Genomic DNA, 19,024 nt, shown 5'->3' on the forward strand with positions numbered 1-19,024 from the left:
ATTTGTCAAATAAATATCTCTATTTTTCGTTTTGTGATGTGTAAATGATATTTTCTATAGTTTATTTCCTGATAAATTATCATGAGTTCCGAAAAATCAGGAACGTTTCATTCGACTGATGGGTGGGTGCTTTGTTCTTCGAAATCCAATCCCGGCAGAAAGTATTATTTCAATAAGAAAACAGGAAAATCTTCATGGGTACCACAGGTGAATTTCGTAATTTTTTGTTAATACCATCAGTTATTGTGTCAAAACTGGTTCTCAATTCAATAAATGGGTATTTGAGAACTTGTTTTTGTTATTTTGGAGATAATATGTTGTAATTGAGGTAATATTTTCATTGTTTTACTTCAAGGCTATCGAGAAGCAGGATAGGAAACACAGGAGTTATAAAAAAGAGAAAGTATGCAGAGAAAAGGCGAGAAGAGAAGAGTTATTAAAGAAAAATTTAAAGCGGAAAAGTGATAGTAATGAACAAGGCGAATCTAGAAGCAGGAAACACAGAAAGGGTGAGATATCATGTTTTAAATTCCTTGTCTTCCTGGAGGTATTTAAAATGTAATACAGTCTGTATTAAGTGTATAGATAAGGTCAGCTGTACTGTGTATTGTTACTCTTATAATGATAAGGAGCATTGCTAATTGGTATGTCTATTAATAATCGAATAATTGCTGTTTATAAAAATATGTGGGTACTTCTAAATAAGTAGTGTTTACTGCTAAGCTAACATTCACAGATAAATGACTTGTATTCTAAATGAATTGAAGGTACATTTAACATGCAACTGAAACTTGTGTGTTTAGTTTTATCTTATTATGATGACGGATCACACTCTTTACATCTAAAAAAAACATACTACAGAGATTTCTTTACTTTGATTACAAATCAAATACACATGCATATACCACAATAATAGTTAATAAAGACTTACAATGGATTATCAAAAATATATAAAACTAGCCGTTACCAACTTTGTCCTGAATTTTCCCATGGAAATGCATCATTTTCCCTGGGTAAAACATAGCCTATGTCCTTTCTCGGGTATCAAAATATCTCCATACCAAATCTAATGCAAATTGGTTCAGTAGTTTAGGCGTGATTGAGTAACAGACAGACAGACAGACAGGGTTACTTTTGTTACATTTATAGTATTAGTATGGATTAGATCTGTTGGTTAGTGTGTTAGTTGGTACCTCCCATGCAAGTGCCAGCGTGCTGGACTCAAGGCAAGGCAGCAGTAGTTGGTTAATGGATGAAATATTTTTTAAATTTACTTGTATATTCTGGATTAGAATGGCCATCTTGACAAAAAGACCTAAGGATTTGTATTTACTGCTACTAATACTCTGTCATATTGTTATCCTATTGGCTTTGTATCACAATTGACTGAACTAACATTGTTTCATTCCTCTAGACCAGTAGTTCCCAACTGGTGGTTCGAAAGTGAAAATGTGGTCCGCAAATGACTTAAAAATTTAAATTTTTCAGGATGATTAATACACTTTATCTTTAATATACTAACATAGTTGTCCCTGCTAACAAGAATTATATAAAAGTGGTCCCGAACTAAGAAAAGGATGGGAACCCCTGCTCTAGACCTATGTTTGACCTTAGTTCCGTCTTATGAACATTAGTACAGCAGTTAAGCCATGAAATCATAACAGACAACATTTTGCGATTTCCTTATTAGTATTTTGCTATCATCGAATCAATTTCGCGATTCCATTATTAGTATTTCATTTTACTTGAGCTTTTATGGTTACCATCTTTGTGGTTCTGGGCTATGTAAAGCTGATATGATATACATTCTTCGGTTGATGCCTACTCCTATGGGAACTAGGTGTGATTTTATGTATGTATATTACAGCTGAAAGTTTACAGTGTGAAATTGTAATAGATAATTAAGTCATAGACCATAAACTAAGGCTGGGCAGAACTGCTACATTTTCCTGGTGAAAAAAATACAAGAAACTTGCCTTTTGAGGTTGTACTTAAGAGTATTCCTACTGCCTATTGTGAATATTAGTATGTATTCTGTTTACGATCAACATTTAATTTCGATATTTTCGTTACATACAGAGTCTTCAGCTAAACTGGTGGTCAAATCAGACATTAAGACAGAACCCTCTTCATCAGCCACTAAACCTCAACCGTGTAATTCAAAATCGACACCAAATAGAACAAAAGCTACTCCAAGTGCCACAAGAACACAGGCACAAGGAAACGCGAAAAATACACAAGTTACTGTAAAGAAAGAGACTACAGAAAAACCTAAAACACCTGTTAAAAATGCAGCAAGCAACCGTTTATCACAGCTGCGGTCACGGCTGTCAGCTGAAAGCCAAGATGATAGCATCAACAGCAATGACAAGTCACCAGTCAAGTCCAAACAGAAGATCAGTCCAAAACCTCCAGAAAAGACTGTTAAAACAGAGAATAAGAGTCCAAATGTCACTGAACCTAAATGCACAACAACACAGTCACCAAGCAGTGACAGTTTACAATCCATTCCATCGCCATCTCAATTCTTTGCCGCAAATAAGATAATATCATCAATGAAAGCTCAGTTACCTGAAGAATACTGTGATAAAATGAAACAGAAAGACACATTTGCCGATATAGAGCAAGGAATATGTAATCAGACATCGGAATATCCATATATGAAGCATCCAGCTACACCACCCCAGTTCTCAGAAGCTAGTAAACTTGTGTCTGCTATCAAATCGAAGTTAAACAAAGTTTCTAAAGACACAACGGTGGCAACATTTCAGTCAGCTAATGAAAGAATGACAGCTTTACGTACAAGTTTGAGTAATGACGTTATGGATACTAATGAGAATGAAAACTCTTTGGAGAAGAGAGACGTGAATACAACTGAAGCTATGGATGTGGATTGTAAGGAGGTTTGTTTTTATATTAACTTTTTGTTAATTTTGCCTTATATAAAGAGGCCTAATTTATAACATAGTCTTTGCCTGCTTTGAAAATGGCAATTTCTTTAATAGTTGCTAGATTGCATCTTTAACATTTTATTGGAGAATTTCGTTTCTCGCTAGTCAGTAGTGGTTTCTTCATTATAATAATATTAAAATATTGTGATACAGAAATAACCTTGACTAATTACCTGGGTTACTAGACATCTAGATGACTACAGGTCAAATTACAGTCCAATTACTTAGTAGTGGTTTGGGCATGCACAAAGTATTTAAAGTACTCATCATTAAAAATTTTGTGTGTGGCAGTGATAGCCGAGAGTAGTATAAGTTGCCACCTCTCATGCAAGTGGTCGACGTATCGAACCCGAGGCAATACCAATAACTTTTCGAAGATATGTGTGAACTAGAAATAATTATCATTTGCAAACCAAATCTGCACTTGGCTAGCGTAGTAGACACAAGACCTGTTCTCTCCTTCACTCGAGAGGAAACCCCTCTGTGAAAGAAGAAGAGCCCTGAAGAAATCTATCAAACAAATTTTCTTGTTGTTGTTTTCTTTCACTTTTGGAATGAGTGATGATTAAATTACGGATTTCATGCGTGACGAAAATTAGTATGATAAAATTGATGTTAGTATTACTTAGTTAGTAGTTAGCGTTGGTGTGACGACCTAGATGCCTTTAATATTAATTGGACGCGCATAACAGGAGATAGGGAGGATTGGAAAAAACTGGGGGAGGCATATGCCCAGCAGTGGGACAGTACAGGATAACAAAAAAATATAAAAATGTTGTTTTGGCTTTAAACTAATTGGATGTAACTTCAGTTTCAGCCAAAACCAGCAACACCAGCGGTGAACTGTACAAGAGATAACATAAATAGCAACTTGGTTTTAGTTGTGGACACCAATATATTTTTACATGAGCTCGACATTGTCAAGAATGTGCTCAGCTCTAATATTAAAGGTAAGGCAACATAGTACATTTGCGCAGTGTAACTAGTTCATGGGGCTGGGCACAGTGAGTGTCCCTGTGCGGGCTTCAGGAGGCGGGCACCGAAGCGGGTGCGCGCGGCGGGTGCTCGTGCGGGGTGTCTGCAACGGAGAACTTTTATATGGGACTGTGCGAACGCAGTTTCACGCCCTAAACATATTTCTCTTATACAGGAGTATGTCCACTAAACTCAAAAACTCTTGCACACTTGTCATGCAGTTTTCCCAAGATTTGGGTTTTGAATTTACCATGTCGACGGGATACTAGTTGAGTATTTTGTATTTCTTCAGTAATTGTTCAAAGAACTCTCAGGCGTGCATTTCTCTAATTGTTGTACATCAATGTTCAAGTGAGGAATAGTAATTTTAATTTATAAACTTGCTAAAGTTTTGTGTTGCCCTAAGTTAAACCCTTGACTTGCGAAAGAATTAAACATGAAATCATTCAGCGGTCGCTCAACTCGCTCAGCTATCACTCCGAGGTATACAAGCATGATATTATATTGCAGGGTACACTGAGCAGCCAACATTACTGGTCCCATGGCGCGTGGTGAACGAGTTGGACCGGCTGAAGGACAACAACAACTGCAACGGAGCGATATGGAAGCGCGCCAGGCTCGCCATGGACTACCTCTACAAGTCCATACCTGAGAATACCAGGATTAAAGGTACAACTATCCACATAATTGTTTTCTTTTCTTTTTATGTTTTTTTAGACACAACTTTAGAACTAAGAATTGCTTTTGTGTCGCTGAGACTTTTACAAACATACAAAACAACGGACACAAAGTGCAACCAGACCCGAAACAATTATTTGTGGATCGCACAACTTATTGTTCCGGGTGGGAATCCAACCTCCCGACGCAACAGTAGGTGGCGACAATAACCATTGCATTTACCTCATTTTAAAAGGATATATTCTTTCAGGTCAGCCGCTCCGCGACGCGAACTCGCACATATACCCGTGCGAGTCTCCAGACGATGAGATCCTCAACTGCTGCCTGCAGCAAGCCGAGAGGGGCAAGTCTGTGGTAAGCATCCTCCAAATCTTATACCCTTTTTTTTTGTCAGGGAAACCAATCGTAATCCTAAAAGCTCGACCCAGCGGCTAGGTCCCCGCCGCGCTGGGACTGCGCAAACGGGGTATGTGGTCTACGGCCCACTAAAACCTGACGAGTGTCCAACCGCTTCCGCAAAGACGTGCGCCGGGATAAGCGCTCGCCCCCCTGCAGGGAGGGAAAACGTATGCCCTCCTCCCTTGTTAGACCAAATTTGTTTTTATCACTGTAGCCTTTCTTCGATCTATATTGGAGTCGGCTTCCACTCTCACCGGATGCAGCTGAATACCAATATTTTACATAGAGCGACTGCCTATGGGACTTCCACAACCCAGTTACCTGTGTTATAACACGATACCCCTTCGTAAGACTGGTTGTCAGACTTGGTTTTTAGACGGAAATTACGTAAAGTTACGTATATATTAGAAACTAGCTGAACCGCGCAACTTCGCTTGCGTCACATAGGAGAGAATGCGTCATAATTTTCCAACGTTTTTGTAACATTTTTCACTGGTGCTCTGCTCCTTTTGGTCGTAGCGTAATGATATATATCGATAAATGGGCTATCTAACACTGAAAGAATTTTTCAAATCGGACCAGTAGTTCCTGAGATTAGCGCGTTCAAATAAACAAACAAACAAACTCTTCAGCTTTATAATATTAGTATAGATTATCATTTGTTTCAACGGTTCCACATTGTGATGCAACCTTGCATGCCTGAGAGTTCTTTAGAACATTATGGGAGGATATCCTTGCCCAGCAGTGGGACATTGATGGCTTAAATTTATTTATTATTTTTAGATTCTACTATCAAACGACAAGAACCTATGCAGTAAGGCATTGATCAACAACATAAGGAGTCTCGACCTGACCGAGCTGAAGAGTCTACTGGAGAACAAACCGGAACAGCAGGAGCCAGACCCCGACCTGTATAACAACTTCAAACATTACCAAGACACTATATACGAACTGCTCGCTAATATATTAGAGGTAAGTTTAATATGAAGTTTGAGGCCCATAGCTAGTTGCGCTCCCTGGTCGGTAAACGATCTGTGGGTTAAGCAAACCTTGGCGCGGTCATTCCATAGATGGGTGACTGCATAGTGGTATTTGAACTGGGCGTCTCCGTGCTCTGGAGGGCACGTAAAAGTCGATCCCGGTTGTTGTCAGTCAAGATAACTTGAACTAAACTAGTCCCAAAAATTAGGGGATATAAAAAAAGAATCCAAATTTTTGGGTGATTTTCAACAAGCTGTAACTCCGAGGAAAATGGTCGTACAGAAAAAATAAAAAAAACAAATTGTAGCTTCAAGTGTCTAATTTTTAGATATGACCATGAAAATTTTTTGTCATGGCCAGGTCTGGAGAAATCCAACGAAAACTACCAAAAAAAAATTTTTCAAAATTTTTTCCCTCCTAAAAAAAGGTCCACGGGCTTCAAAATTTTTTTTTTGATTCTTTCGTTCTAAATTTCTTTTAGAAAATTTAATCCTCTTTAATTTGCCGTATTCAAAAAGCCTGTACGACGATTTGCCACGGAGTTATCGTCAATCAAAGCAAAAAAGTTATTTTTGACTTTGATATTCAATAACTCCGGAAATTATGATCGTACAGGAAATCAAAGGAGGGTTTTGAAAACTGCACAATATTCTCTATAAGAAAATGGAAACATCTCCTAAGAAAAAAATTTTTTTTGAATTGAAACCTCGGACTGAAAAAAAGACAAAAATTCGCGAAATTAAGGATATTTGGATAACTTGGTATAACTTTTTATAAAATCGATGAACGAAGAATATAATCGGTAATTTTTCAACCTCAAAGTGTCCCCTAATATCCCTCAAAAATTCAAAGCGCTGCGATTTTTTTTTCATTGTGCCCCGAAGCTTCAAATTCTTTGTTGTTGCAAAAATCACCATTGTGAGCAATTTTGTGATTTTTATTCATTTTTTTAATAAACATTTTTTTTCTCTCTAAAATCTTTATTTTTTCAATTAAAAATCAAATCGCGTGCCTATGCTCACTCCACGACATCGTCGAGCCCGATTGGCTTATGCGCATGACCATCACGATTGGGGTCGTAGACAGTGGACCAGTGTCTTATGGACTGACGAATCTCGATTTTGACTTCATGGCAGCGATAGACGATCTCTCGTTTTGCGATTTGCTTTTTAATCGAAAAAATAAAGATTTTAGAGAGAAAAAAAAATGTTTATTAAAAAAATTAATAAAAATCACAAAATTGCTCACAATGGTGATTTTTGCAACAACAAAGAATTTGAAGCTTCGGGGCACAATGAAAAAAAAATCGCAGCGCTTTGAATTTTTGAGGGATATTAGGGGACACTTTGAGGTTGAAAAATTACCGATTATATTCTTCGTTCATCGATTTTATCCAAAGTTATACCAAGTTATCCAAATATCCTTAATTTCGCGAATTTTTGTCTTTTTTTCAGTCCGAGGTTTCAATTCAAAAAAAAATTTTTTCTTAGGAGATGTTTCCATTTTCTTATAGAAAATATTGTGCAGTTTTCAAAACCCTCCTTTGATTTCCTGTACGATCATTATTTCCGGAGTTATTGAATATCAAAGTCAAAAATAACTTTTTTGCTTTGATTGACGATAACTCCGTGGCAAATCGTCGTACAGGCTTTTTGAATACGGCAAATTAAAGAGGATTAAATTTTCTAAAAGAAATTTAGAACGAAAGAATCAAAAAAAAAATTTTGAAGCCCGTGGACCTTTTTTTAGGAGGGAAAAAATTTTGAAAAATTTTTTTTTGGTAGTTTTCGTTGGATTTCTCCAGACCTGGCCATGACAAAAAATTTTCATGGTCATATCTAAAAATTAGACACTTGAAGCTACAATTTGTTTTTTTTATTTTTTCTGTACGACCATTTTCCTCGGAGTTACAGCTTGTTGAAAATCACCCAAAAATTTGGATTCTTTTTTTATATCCCTTAATTTTTGGGACTAGTGTAGATAACTTGGCTAGAACAACTTTGACACTAGGTTGACCACTAACCATACGATAAGAAGAAGAAGTAAGAAGATGAATATGAAGTTGTATGACGCCACGGTTCTGATAGTAAAAGTAAGCTAACTTTAAAATAGGCAGACAATAATGGTCTTAACTTTCTCAATTTTTAGCAAAGAAAAATTGCCGTAAGAACTTTTGTAACGATATTTATTAATGACTAGCTTTTACCCGCGACTTCGTCCGCCACTTGAATTTTTCCATGGAAATACGTCATTTTTTCGGGGTAAAAAGTAGTCTACGTCCTTTCTCGGGTATCACAAAGCATCTCTATACCAAATTTCATGCAAATTGGTTATGTAGTTTAGGCGTGATTGAGTAACAGACAGACAGAGTTACTTTCGCATTTATAATATTAGTATGAATAGTATGGATTGTTGGAACGAGAGATAACTTAAATTTGCAAAGTCAAGTTTTAAGTAATCCAAAGTACCTAAATTATTGCCACATTTCCACTGACACCCGAATACATACAGTGATACGTCTCATTGAACCCAGTTCTGTTGTATCGTATTCATTTTACACAAAGACAATAGGTAAGTATACTTACATGCTATGTTACACTTAGGCATGTTGAGACATCCTCAGGTATACTGAAGCATCCATTAGAGCTGTTAACTCTACTCATTTCGAATTATTGAGTAATGATATAAAGTATATATCAATATAGGCGTATTTTTTCAATTCTCTATTAACTATTGAACTACTTAATTATAAAATTGATACACAGTATTTCTTTGCAGAACGAAATGCGAGCAAAATACAACAATCTATGGCAACACGTGTTATTCAAAGCGCCGCCTTGGTCGTTGGCCGATGTGCTCCAATGTTTGCTCAAACATTGGATAGCGGTGTTCAACGAGGTGTTCCCAAGGATTGAGCATTTGTTCAACGATTTGAAGAACAACTTGGCTTGTATTGAGAGCAAAAGTAAGTATTATGATTAGACTAGAGCATGGATTTCTAATTTTTTTTTCTATTTATTTACTTTGGCGTAGTTGTTAAAGATAATCGCCGCTGTAGCCGTAGCGCAGCTTTTTCGAATCCCACCCGAACAAATATTTATGTGATGACCACGAGTATTTGTTCTGAGCCTAGTTGTTAATTTATCTTTAGCATTTATACTTTTATTATACTGTTACTAGCTGACCCGGCAAACATTGTTTTGCTAAATAATAAAAAAATGTTAAGAGTACACAACCCTTATCACTAAGGGGTATGAAAGATAGATGTTGGCCGATTCTCAGAGAGGTTATCGACCGTGTGACATGTATTATTCATTCAATCATACGCGTTAGAGATCTAGCCTTATTCTAACAGCTAGACCTTACACCTGCAAGTTGTTCCGTGTTTGCCTAAGAGGCTAAAAGATCCAGTACATAGTGTGAGCTAGTTTAGTTAGAGATTTCTATGGCGATATCTATATTTCTATTTCTATACTGCGTGCATTAGATCGGCATTCCGGTCAAGGTGTTTCGAAAAGATACGTGATCGAGCATTGTCACACGATAATTTTAAACGTAACTTGTTTTTCGCAGAATCAAAATCTCTCTCAGAATCCGAGGTGTCGATGTTCAAAGACTTATGTTTGGAGATAGCTCGCAAGTGTCAGATCATACCTGAATACATGGAGCTGGCCAAGCTCACGGTGGACCGAGTGTTGCGCCACACCGGCGACGATGGCGGCGAGGCGAAGGTCATTGAGGCCTTTGAAGGAGTGTGGACTGTTATGTCCAGTTATTGGTGAGTTATAATCTATACTATACTAATATACTAATATTATAAAGCTGAAGAGTTTGTTTGTTTGTTTGTTTGTTTGTTTGAACGCGCTAATCTCAGGAATTACTGGTCCGATTTGAAAAATTCTTTCTGTGTTAGATAGCCCATTTATCGAGGAAGGTTATAGGCTATATATCATCACGCTACGACCAATAGGAGCAGAGTACCAGTAAAAAATGTTACAAAAACGGGTAAAATTTTGACCCATTCTCTCTTATGTGACGCAAGCGAAGTTGCGCGGGTCAGCTAGTCATTAATATAATTATATAAAACGCTTCCGTTACTAATGGCTCATGGACAACGCAAAGCCGAAAGTAGTGAGCGTAGAAAGTTGAAATTTGGTATGATGACTCTTTGGCAAGCGTAGAGGAGCACTAAGCTGGTATTTTTTAAAATTTCATAAAAATCCGTTCAGTAGTTGCGGCGTGATCGACTCCCAAACATCCAAACTTTGGCATTTATCACCATTATGATCATTATAATTATGTTTGTATTTTGTCTTCAGTGCCAAGTTAGCGAATTGCCTGGGCGTGCCACACAATATAGAGGATAATCTACCCGGACACGAGACGTTAGACGTAATTAGTTCCAAACTATCGCAGTTCGACCATCAGATAGCAGCACTTACCATCGCTGTTAAAGGGTAAGTGTTATTCTTTATCTATATTTCTGACTGATTATTCCCCTCGACTAAATGTCACTAAGCGGGTCACTTAAGGAGGTCATCCTTAAGTGACTTAAACCAGGTCTGTCATATAAAGGAGGTTCATAAGTTATGTTTTACTTAATGTAATTTCTTAGACCACCCTTCGTTAATACATGGTGAGGTTTTAAACTTTTTTTTTAAACATAACTCAACATAAACAATTTTTTTAAACACAACACAACATGTACGAAGACGCTCATATCAAATACCACTATGCGGTTACCCATCTATAGAATGTCCGCGCCAATGATTGCTTATCCCGAGCACATTCTCTCGTGATTAATTATTAGGCAACATTTGAACTAAGTAAAATGTTATATTACTTGCATCAGAGTGTTAAGTTCGGAGGGCGAGGTGCCGGAGGAGCAGGTGAGCGTGCTGGAGCGCGCGCTCCGCGACAGCGGCCAGCTCGTGGGCGCCGAGCTCGGCGTGGCGCGACACCAGCTGCGGACCTTCTGCTGCAAGTGCAGGTACATACTACACATTCGCACTTTCTTGCTTGATAATCGCTTACTGAATGCTTTTTAAACTTTTTTTTAAATCTATACTAAGGCCTGAAAAGTGGACGCTTGCGCGATCCCAAAAAAAAATTGCTACGTTGCGAGCACCCGCAACGTAGGACTTTTGACTTTTGGTCTGGAAGGCCGGCACGGCCCGATGATGCGGACGTTACGTTGACGGAAATAGTCCGCGTGCACGTACGCATTAGTACGTACGTGTTCGTGGAGTACGTACTGGGGTGCACGTCGTGGAAGTCCGTTTAGCGCAGTTTCGGGCCTAATAACATAAAACTGAAGAGTTTGTTTTCGACAAATTCTTCTGGTATGAATAAAAAAAATCTCTGTAGCCCATTTATTAAAAATACAAATTTGTCCTTATTGTTATTTTCTGAAATTGCATAGAGTTATATTAATTTACAGGAACATGCTACAACCGGCGTACACGAGGTTCTCACAACTCACGGAGCTGATGAACGTTTGTAAAAATACTATTATTAATAACTAAATTATTATCCTACTGTCGCGGTCATTACATCTTTCAATATTTACTAAACAGACTATTTAGTGTAGCGACACACCTGTCGAACGTTCTGCTAAGCGTTACGTAATTTCGGCTGATGTGTCATAACGCAATGAGCGAGGTGTGTCGTTACACTAAGTTTCATATTATCGAGTAGTAAACAGGAATTACAGACTATTCAGTGTAGCGACACACCTGCCGAACATTCGGCAACGACTCTACGCTAAACGTTACGTAATTTTGCCTGATGGGTCATAAATAACGTAGTGAGCAAGGTGTGTCGCTACACTGACCCCCGGTTTCTGAGGTCCATTTAGCGGTAGTTTATCTATTCAGTAGCGTTTAAACTCGCATAAAAAAGATTTTAATAAATAAACTACCGCTAAATGTACTCAGAAACCGGGGGTAAGTTGCATGATCTAGCAATAAAAAGGAATTAAATACCACCCAGTGTAGCGACACGCCTGGCCAAAATTCGGAAAAGTTTACGCTAACGAAAGGTTCATATCTGACGGAAGATGCGTCGGGTGTAACTTAATTTGTATGGGCTTCGCACCGACGCATCATCGGTTGAGTGTGAACGGTCGAGTGTTTCTTCTATACATTTGTTTGTTCTGGCGTTGCGCGACCGATAATACGCGACGTATGTTCCGTCAGATATGAACCTTCACTAAACGTTACATAATTTCGGCTGATATGTCATAAATAACGTAGTGAACGAAGTGTGTCGCTACACTTATCTGTATGATCTAGTAATAAACAAGAATGAAATTTAATTTTCGTTAAATATTACATTATAAGACCAATAAACGATTTTCCTATATTCTAACCTTATTAGATGTTTTTTTTTTTAGTTGTAAATCTATCGAAAATATTTTTTGGGTATAATTACTCGGTCCCTAATAAGAAATTGATAATAATTATTTGTTTCGTATATTGTCTTTATTATTTTCAATTATCCCAAATTCTTGTTTGTTGTACTATTTCAGTCTGTTTGATTGTTATTATGTATCGTTATTGTAATAAAGAAATAAAGAAATTACATGTGATGGAGTAGTCGAGGGTTCGAAACCCATTACACTAATACAATTAACAAAATGTTTTTTTTTCTTTCTTTCTTTAAATAATACAAAAGAAAAGCATGTATGTTCAATGTTGGTTAACCCTTAGACCGCCACGGTCGGCTATACTCGACAAATCAGGAAGTGCTCACGACGCTTTCGTCGGCAAATGTCGACAAAAATATAGCACCTTCTGATTTGTCGAGTATAGCCGACCGTGGCGGTCAAAGGGTTAAGATGTTACCGCATTAAACTCAGGACGAATAACAGAATATTAATGACTATTACAATTAAATATGTAATTTTGAAAAGGGCATATTGTAAGTGTTTATAAAGAGTGATGTGACCTTTTTGAAATAACATATTCGGTTAAATTTAAGACAAAATCTTGTAGGTAAAAATGTAATTTCTTTTCTCACTTTCGCGTTGCATGTTTATGTATAATAGGATACGGGAATTAACACGAATATGCATTTTACCATGAAATAACTGACGTTTCGGCGCAGGTTGCAGGTCCTGTCATCGCTGCTTGAGTCATCCCGTATCCTATTATATACTGATTTCTTTTGTTAACTAATTTAAATATAAAGTACCAGGGTCGAATATGGCCACCCGAAAAATATGGCCACATTCCATTATTAAAAACACGAAATATTATTGACCATAAATTGTCGCTAGTATCGCGTATCCGAATGCCATACCTGTCAACCCTTCGGCGCTTTGCTAGTCGCCTAGTGTCGGTTAAAGTGAACCATGCAAGTGGAGTGGTATAATGGTGTGTGGCCATATTTTTCGGCCATATTCGACCCAGGTACCTTATGTACAAATGACCGCGACAGTACTAGTCTAGTCTTTCACTGTATAAAAGTGTTACACTATTTATGTAAAAAATTACAATTTATATGAAGTTCCTTTTTTGATGTTTGTGTAACGGCCGTTTTCAATATTCTATCTCCAGTTAATTTTAATGAGTTAATAAATAGTATAGTTTGGATTTTTTGTACAAATTAATATGAATTTATAGACTTCATATCTTTATCGCTTAGCGTGCAAAAGTCGCTGTGTTTTAAAGTTTTTTTTTTGGATATTCATGCAGTTTAAATTGTTATTTCGATGCGTTCTGTGAAACAGTAATGTGATTAATTTAATACCTTTTTCCTAAAATTCAATTATTTGATGACTGTCTATTTTATAAAAGAATCAGTTTTTGTCTCCTGTTAAGTATGTTATACATAGCGCCTTTTGCACGTTTGACAATATAATAATATAATACAGGCGATTCATAAGTTCGAACAAAAAAAGCTATGATTTCTTTATTACTAGTCGCTATTAACTGTAGTTATTCTACATCTTACTGACGGTATAATATTGAAAATGGTTGTTAATACAATGTAATTACAAAATCAATCATTTGTATTGGCAAAAAACTAATTTGAAGATTAAAAATCAATGTTGCTTTATTCCAAAATTTGGTTTGTAGTTTCTGATTATTTTTATGTTAAACAATTTTTTACTTGGCTATTCGTATTTGCGTATTTGTGTAAGAAGTAAAAGGAAAAACTTGAAAGTCCGACAACCAGTCTTACCGCGGGGTATCGTGTTATAACCCAGGTAACTGGGTTGTGTGGAATTTACCTTTTCATAACCCATTTCATGTTATAATATGCAATATTTATGGCTGGTTTCACTACGTGTGATAAGTACCTAACTCAAGTTTCAATAAGCTTAGCTGGTTTTTTTTGTTGTTCTTATGAATTTGCAGTCACCTTATCTACAGGATAGCTTATCCAACACTTATTCAACTGTGAAACTGACCATTATAGTAACAAAAGGAACTTCACTGTTTTTAAGACTGATTAACTAGTTATATTTTAACTGTCTTACTAACGTCGTGTAAGCTCTGATTAGCAATACAGGGTCTTTTAATCAATTTCGACTATCTCCGTGGCGCAGTGGTTAAAATCGTAAAAGTCAAGACCTTATCGAATCGTGGGTTCCATTCCCCCACACGGAGCAATTATTTGTGCGATTCATAAATAGTTTGCTAACCCCCGGTTTCTTAGGCACATTTAGCGTCATTTTTATATGAGTTTAAATGCTATTGAATAGATAAACTTCCGCAAAATTTACCTCAGAAACCGGGGGTAAGACTGGTTGTACTTTTGTCCGTTGTTTGTATGTTTGCAAAAGTTCCCGCAACACAAGAGTAATTTTAAGTGCGGGAGTGCTTTTAAAAATAAATGATAAATACATGAGTGAAGAACACAGTACTAATCAGAGCTTATACGACGTTTATTAAGACAGTATATCTGCTTGTTTATTATTAATTTCTATATAGTTATTGTAGGTACTCTATAATGATGATAAAATCAACTGTGTTGTCGATGTATTGCCGCCGTTGCATCGGATGAGTGATACGGTCTATAGCGGTGACATTTCAAAGAATTACCTGAGTTTGAATCAGTCAAGTATCCAATTGTAGCTATGAAACCATTTGATCAGATTTTTGGTTGCCTTTCCATTGACGCGGAGGGAAGATGCAGTGCGGAGAAATTGAGAAATATTAACCAATCGATTTGAACCACTATAGAGTAGTGGCGATTTTCAGCATTCCTATTGGTTGATATTTTTCCGTTTTGCTACACCTCAGCCTCGTTCCGTCTTTATAGACAGGCAGCAGAGAATGTCCAATATATTTACTTCTTTAAACCACCGTTATAGACAATTCCCCATGTAAGATAAGCATAACACAGGACTGGCCTCTTTATGCGTATACGTGCACGTACACGCACGTACACGTATATTTACAACGTTGATAAAACTTGTGTATTTAGAAAACATTTCATTTAAAGACTTTGGATGGAAAAACTTGATCTAAATACAAGTATGCAGTTTGTGCTAGCGAGATTAACCCTTTGACCGCCACGGTCGGCTATACTCGACAAATCAGAACCTGCATCTATGCTCAGGACGCTTTCATCGGCTAATGTCGACTAAAATATAACGTCGTGGTGGTCAAAGGGTTAACGGAATAATTCATGGGTCTTTATAACCGTTTTTATAACATATCTGTATGTTGTATTCTATCTGTTAAATTATATAGAACATTTTGACGTTCAATGTCTATAGAAATATAGTGTAAACATTGCAATATTATATTTAAATGATAAGTTGTATGTCCTTTTCTATTTCCACTAAAAAGAGCGAGATGACTGTGTGAGTTTAGTGACATTTGAAACGAATATAATATTGCAGTGTTTATATTGGTATCGTTATAAAAATGTATAACTTTTCAATTTGTAAGCATTTTGTGAAAATTAGGGATGTTATGGACATTAAATTTCGGTCTCAGATACGTTTACGGATATTCGATTTTGAAGAAATTATTTAAATATATAAAGATATAACTTGCTCCTATCCGAAATTATCCACAACTTTTGACGGTGATGAAGTCGGATATTAAATAAATATTTTTTTATTTCAAATATCCGATAGTTTCCGAGCTGTCCATAGCATTCCTGATAAAAATATAACAATTCACTCGAATTCTTTTGAATATTAATTATATTATTAGTTACAGTACGGGTATCTGTGTAGTTACATGTAAATACTATTTTGACTTTTTCAAATGTCAGTTTGACAGATGTCAACTGTCATTCTGACATTTGTTTTGTATGTGCAATCATTTTCGTAGCTTGTGTCTTAACGATGGAAAGAGTAGGTAAGAATAGGTAAAAAAACAGGAATTGTAATTAGTCATTTAGTCAGATAATTCACAAATATTTGACATGTATTTCTTTTTATCCAATAATATAAAGTAGCTTAGTTAAAGAACATTAAAGTTACGGAACGTAGGCTAATGACGTCACGTTGTAGTACATTTTCTACTATAACGTGACGTCATGCGACTTTTCAATTCGATGTATCGCCGTAATTTTTTGACTTTGTGAAAAAAGAACAAAATGTTTTAGGGTATTATTTAACTTTTCTTTAAATAATACCCTAAAGTTGTTACCTTGTTGCGACACATGCTACGTCTAAGCAATTATGGTAAGATAAGTATAAATAAATATTTCTTTATAATGGTGTCTACATACTATATAGCACATGTATTATGTATACATTAAAGTGTTATATAATGTGTAATTGTGTATGCACTATTAGGTCGTTCGTTTACATGCGTTACGCAAATCTCAGCGAATCTAGGCTTCAAGCGACTACCGGCATAGAGAGTTGGGCAGAATCAACTACTTTTGTAAAGGATTTGATTGTGAGGCGCCCATGGCCAGTTGCGCTCACCGGTCGGTAAACTATCTGTGGGTTAAGCAACCCTTGACGCGGTTATTCCATAGATGGGTGACCGCATAGTGGTATTTGAACTGAGCGTCTCCGTGCTTCGAAGGGCATGTCAAAAGTCGGTCCCAGTAGTTGTCAGTTAAGATAACAGGCTTGAACAACTTTGACACTAGGTTGACCACTAACCATACGATAGATAGAATGGATTTGTATGGCAGTAGTCGCTTGAAGATGAAAATTGTTGAGTATCAGACATTTTCATAGCCTTGTACGAAGGGTCTTATACAATTTGTAAACATTTCTAAGCTGAATAGTTGATAGAAAAATGTAATTATTGTATTTTCTATATTGTCATTATTATAATACAGAGGTTATTTGTTCGTTGTCAAACAGCTCCAGTTTTACGACTTCCAAATAAGTTTCGGTTAGCCTATCAGGTGAATGTTGTTTTCGTCCGATATTATCTATCGGTTTGGTTAATTTCTATAAGCCGTGAAACTGACTATTGGTTTGACTACTCCTATGAATTATTTATCCATAGTATTTTTCTTTTTGATTTTGCTCTAAAAAGGCTCTATTTGTTTGGCAACCCCAATGTATTATTTATCCATAGTATTTTTCTTTTTGATTTTGCGGCTGTATAAAAATACTAAGATTACTTACCTGACTGGTAGAGGGCGGTAATCGTCTGTTTAGTCCACGGCATTTAGATTAATCTAGTTTATGGGCTTTGTAATATTCCAAGTAATTATTTTTAATGAATTTATATTCTCTAAAGGCAAATTTTATGGGTAAAACTTTTTGTACTGAACCGTTTTTCTCATAGTCAGTTAACATCAAGGAATAATTTTTGACGTTTTTCATAAATCAATGTATTGAGAAAGTAATTTTTGATTGTATCTCAAATTTAATGTGCCTCTCAGTAGACAAATAGTGTATTGTAAAAGTATTATTTAAATCGGCTAGTACCTTACTTACCCCCGGTTTCTGAATACAGTTAGCGATAGTTTATCTATTCAATAGCGTTTTTTTATGAGTTTAAAGGCTATTGAATAGATAAACTACCGCTAAATGTACCTCAGAAATGGGGGGTTAGCAGTGAAATCGACATTGCTTTGTAGCCGATAAATCCGGCTTTTGACTATATAATAAATATTAAATTACAATGGTAAGAACAATAGCTGGATGTTATATTTATAATAATATGGTGTCAGAGTATAAAGGGTCTCGTACAAAATGTACGAGGCCTACACACATGTTCGATTCGGCAGTATTTATCGAACAACAAAACCGACTCGAAGCAACTGCACTTGTTCGGCTTATGCCAGGTAGTTCCTCCGGGTCCGATCGTCACAATTCGGTTTATACATTCAGGCGCCGCGATGTCGTGCGGCATTTTTACCGAATATTCATCTACACATATTCGGTTCTGCCGCCCGGTTGACGGTTAATGCCGAACCGGATGTGTGCAGAAAGCCTGACTTACGTAAAAATTTATCTCAAGATGTATTATATTATTATAAATGCCATCTTATGGTCAAAAGCCGGTTTATAATGTGATTCTTTTGGTAAAAAAATCTATTTATGCTTAGATAATGTAATATTGTAAGTCTGTCATTATTTTTTACGCATGTTACTTTGTAAAACTTTTGTAAATATCCTTGTATAAAACGATGTTAATATTTTCATGTTAAATGTTAGTTAAAGCTAATATAATTGTTGTAAGGCATTAAATAAATGTGGACGGTGGATAGTGGGAGAAAAATAAAATAAGTTTTATTTAACTACACGTTTGGCGCAGTGGTTAACGTCACCTTGCCGTAATAACACTATTGCCGTGTGTGGTGGGTTCGAATCCCATCTGGGACAAATATTTGTGTGGTGAGCACGAGTATCTGTTCTGGTTGTTGATTTATCTATATAAATAAGTTTTTTTATCAGTTAATTTATTTGGTTACCATAGCAAAGCACAGCATTTCGGTTAAAAGATTCCGATCTAACCGAATTACTGCAGTAATTCCTTTTTCTACAAAATTGTGGATTATTTTTATCGACTAATAATTTCTGTCAACATTGTTAAATATTTTACAGACTGTTATCTGCCAAGTATTTTTTAGGACATTAAGTCATACGCAGTTTAACG

General features: G+C 36.3%; 1 protein-coding gene across 1 annotated transcript; it reads left to right on the forward strand.

Annotated features, from left to right (window-relative positions):
• The first annotated feature begins 44 nt into the window (after nt 1–44).
• LOC142975475 (uncharacterized) lies at nt 45–18,906 on the forward strand. Its single transcript, XM_076118329.1, has 12 exons — nt 45–207; nt 356–509; nt 2,080–2,903; nt 3,763–3,901; nt 4,437–4,595; nt 4,855–4,958; nt 5,787–5,975; nt 8,763–8,949; nt 9,558–9,762; nt 10,304–10,441; nt 10,837–10,974; nt 11,425–18,906. The coding sequence occupies exons 1-12, from the start codon at nt 82–84 to the stop codon at nt 11,507–11,509; spliced, it is 2,448 nt and encodes an 815-aa protein (XP_075974444.1). The 5' UTR covers nt 45–81; the 3' UTR covers nt 11,510–18,906.
• Nucleotides 18,907–19,024: the final 118 nt, after the last annotated feature.

The sequence above is a fragment of the Anticarsia gemmatalis genome, chromosome 9 (genome assembly GCF_050436995.1).
Source record: "Anticarsia gemmatalis isolate Benzon Research Colony breed Stoneville strain chromosome 9, ilAntGemm2 primary, whole genome shotgun sequence".
Taxonomy (NCBI): domain Eukaryota; kingdom Metazoa; phylum Arthropoda; class Insecta; order Lepidoptera; family Erebidae; genus Anticarsia; species Anticarsia gemmatalis.

Bases quoted from the DNA above. Each gene is read 5' to 3' on its own strand.
- LOC142975475 (XM_076118329.1), top strand. From the start codon at position 82: ATGAGTTCCGAAAAATCAGGAACGTTTCATTCGACTGATGGGTGGGTG. The intron at 2,904-3,762 runs GTTTGTTTTTAT...ATGTAACTTCAG, and splicing joins TGGATGTGGATTGTAAGGAG to TTTCAGCCAAAACCAGCAAC. The intron at 4,596-4,854 runs GTACAACTATCC...ATATTCTTTCAG, and splicing joins TGAGAATACCAGGATTAAAG to GTCAGCCGCTCCGCGACGCG.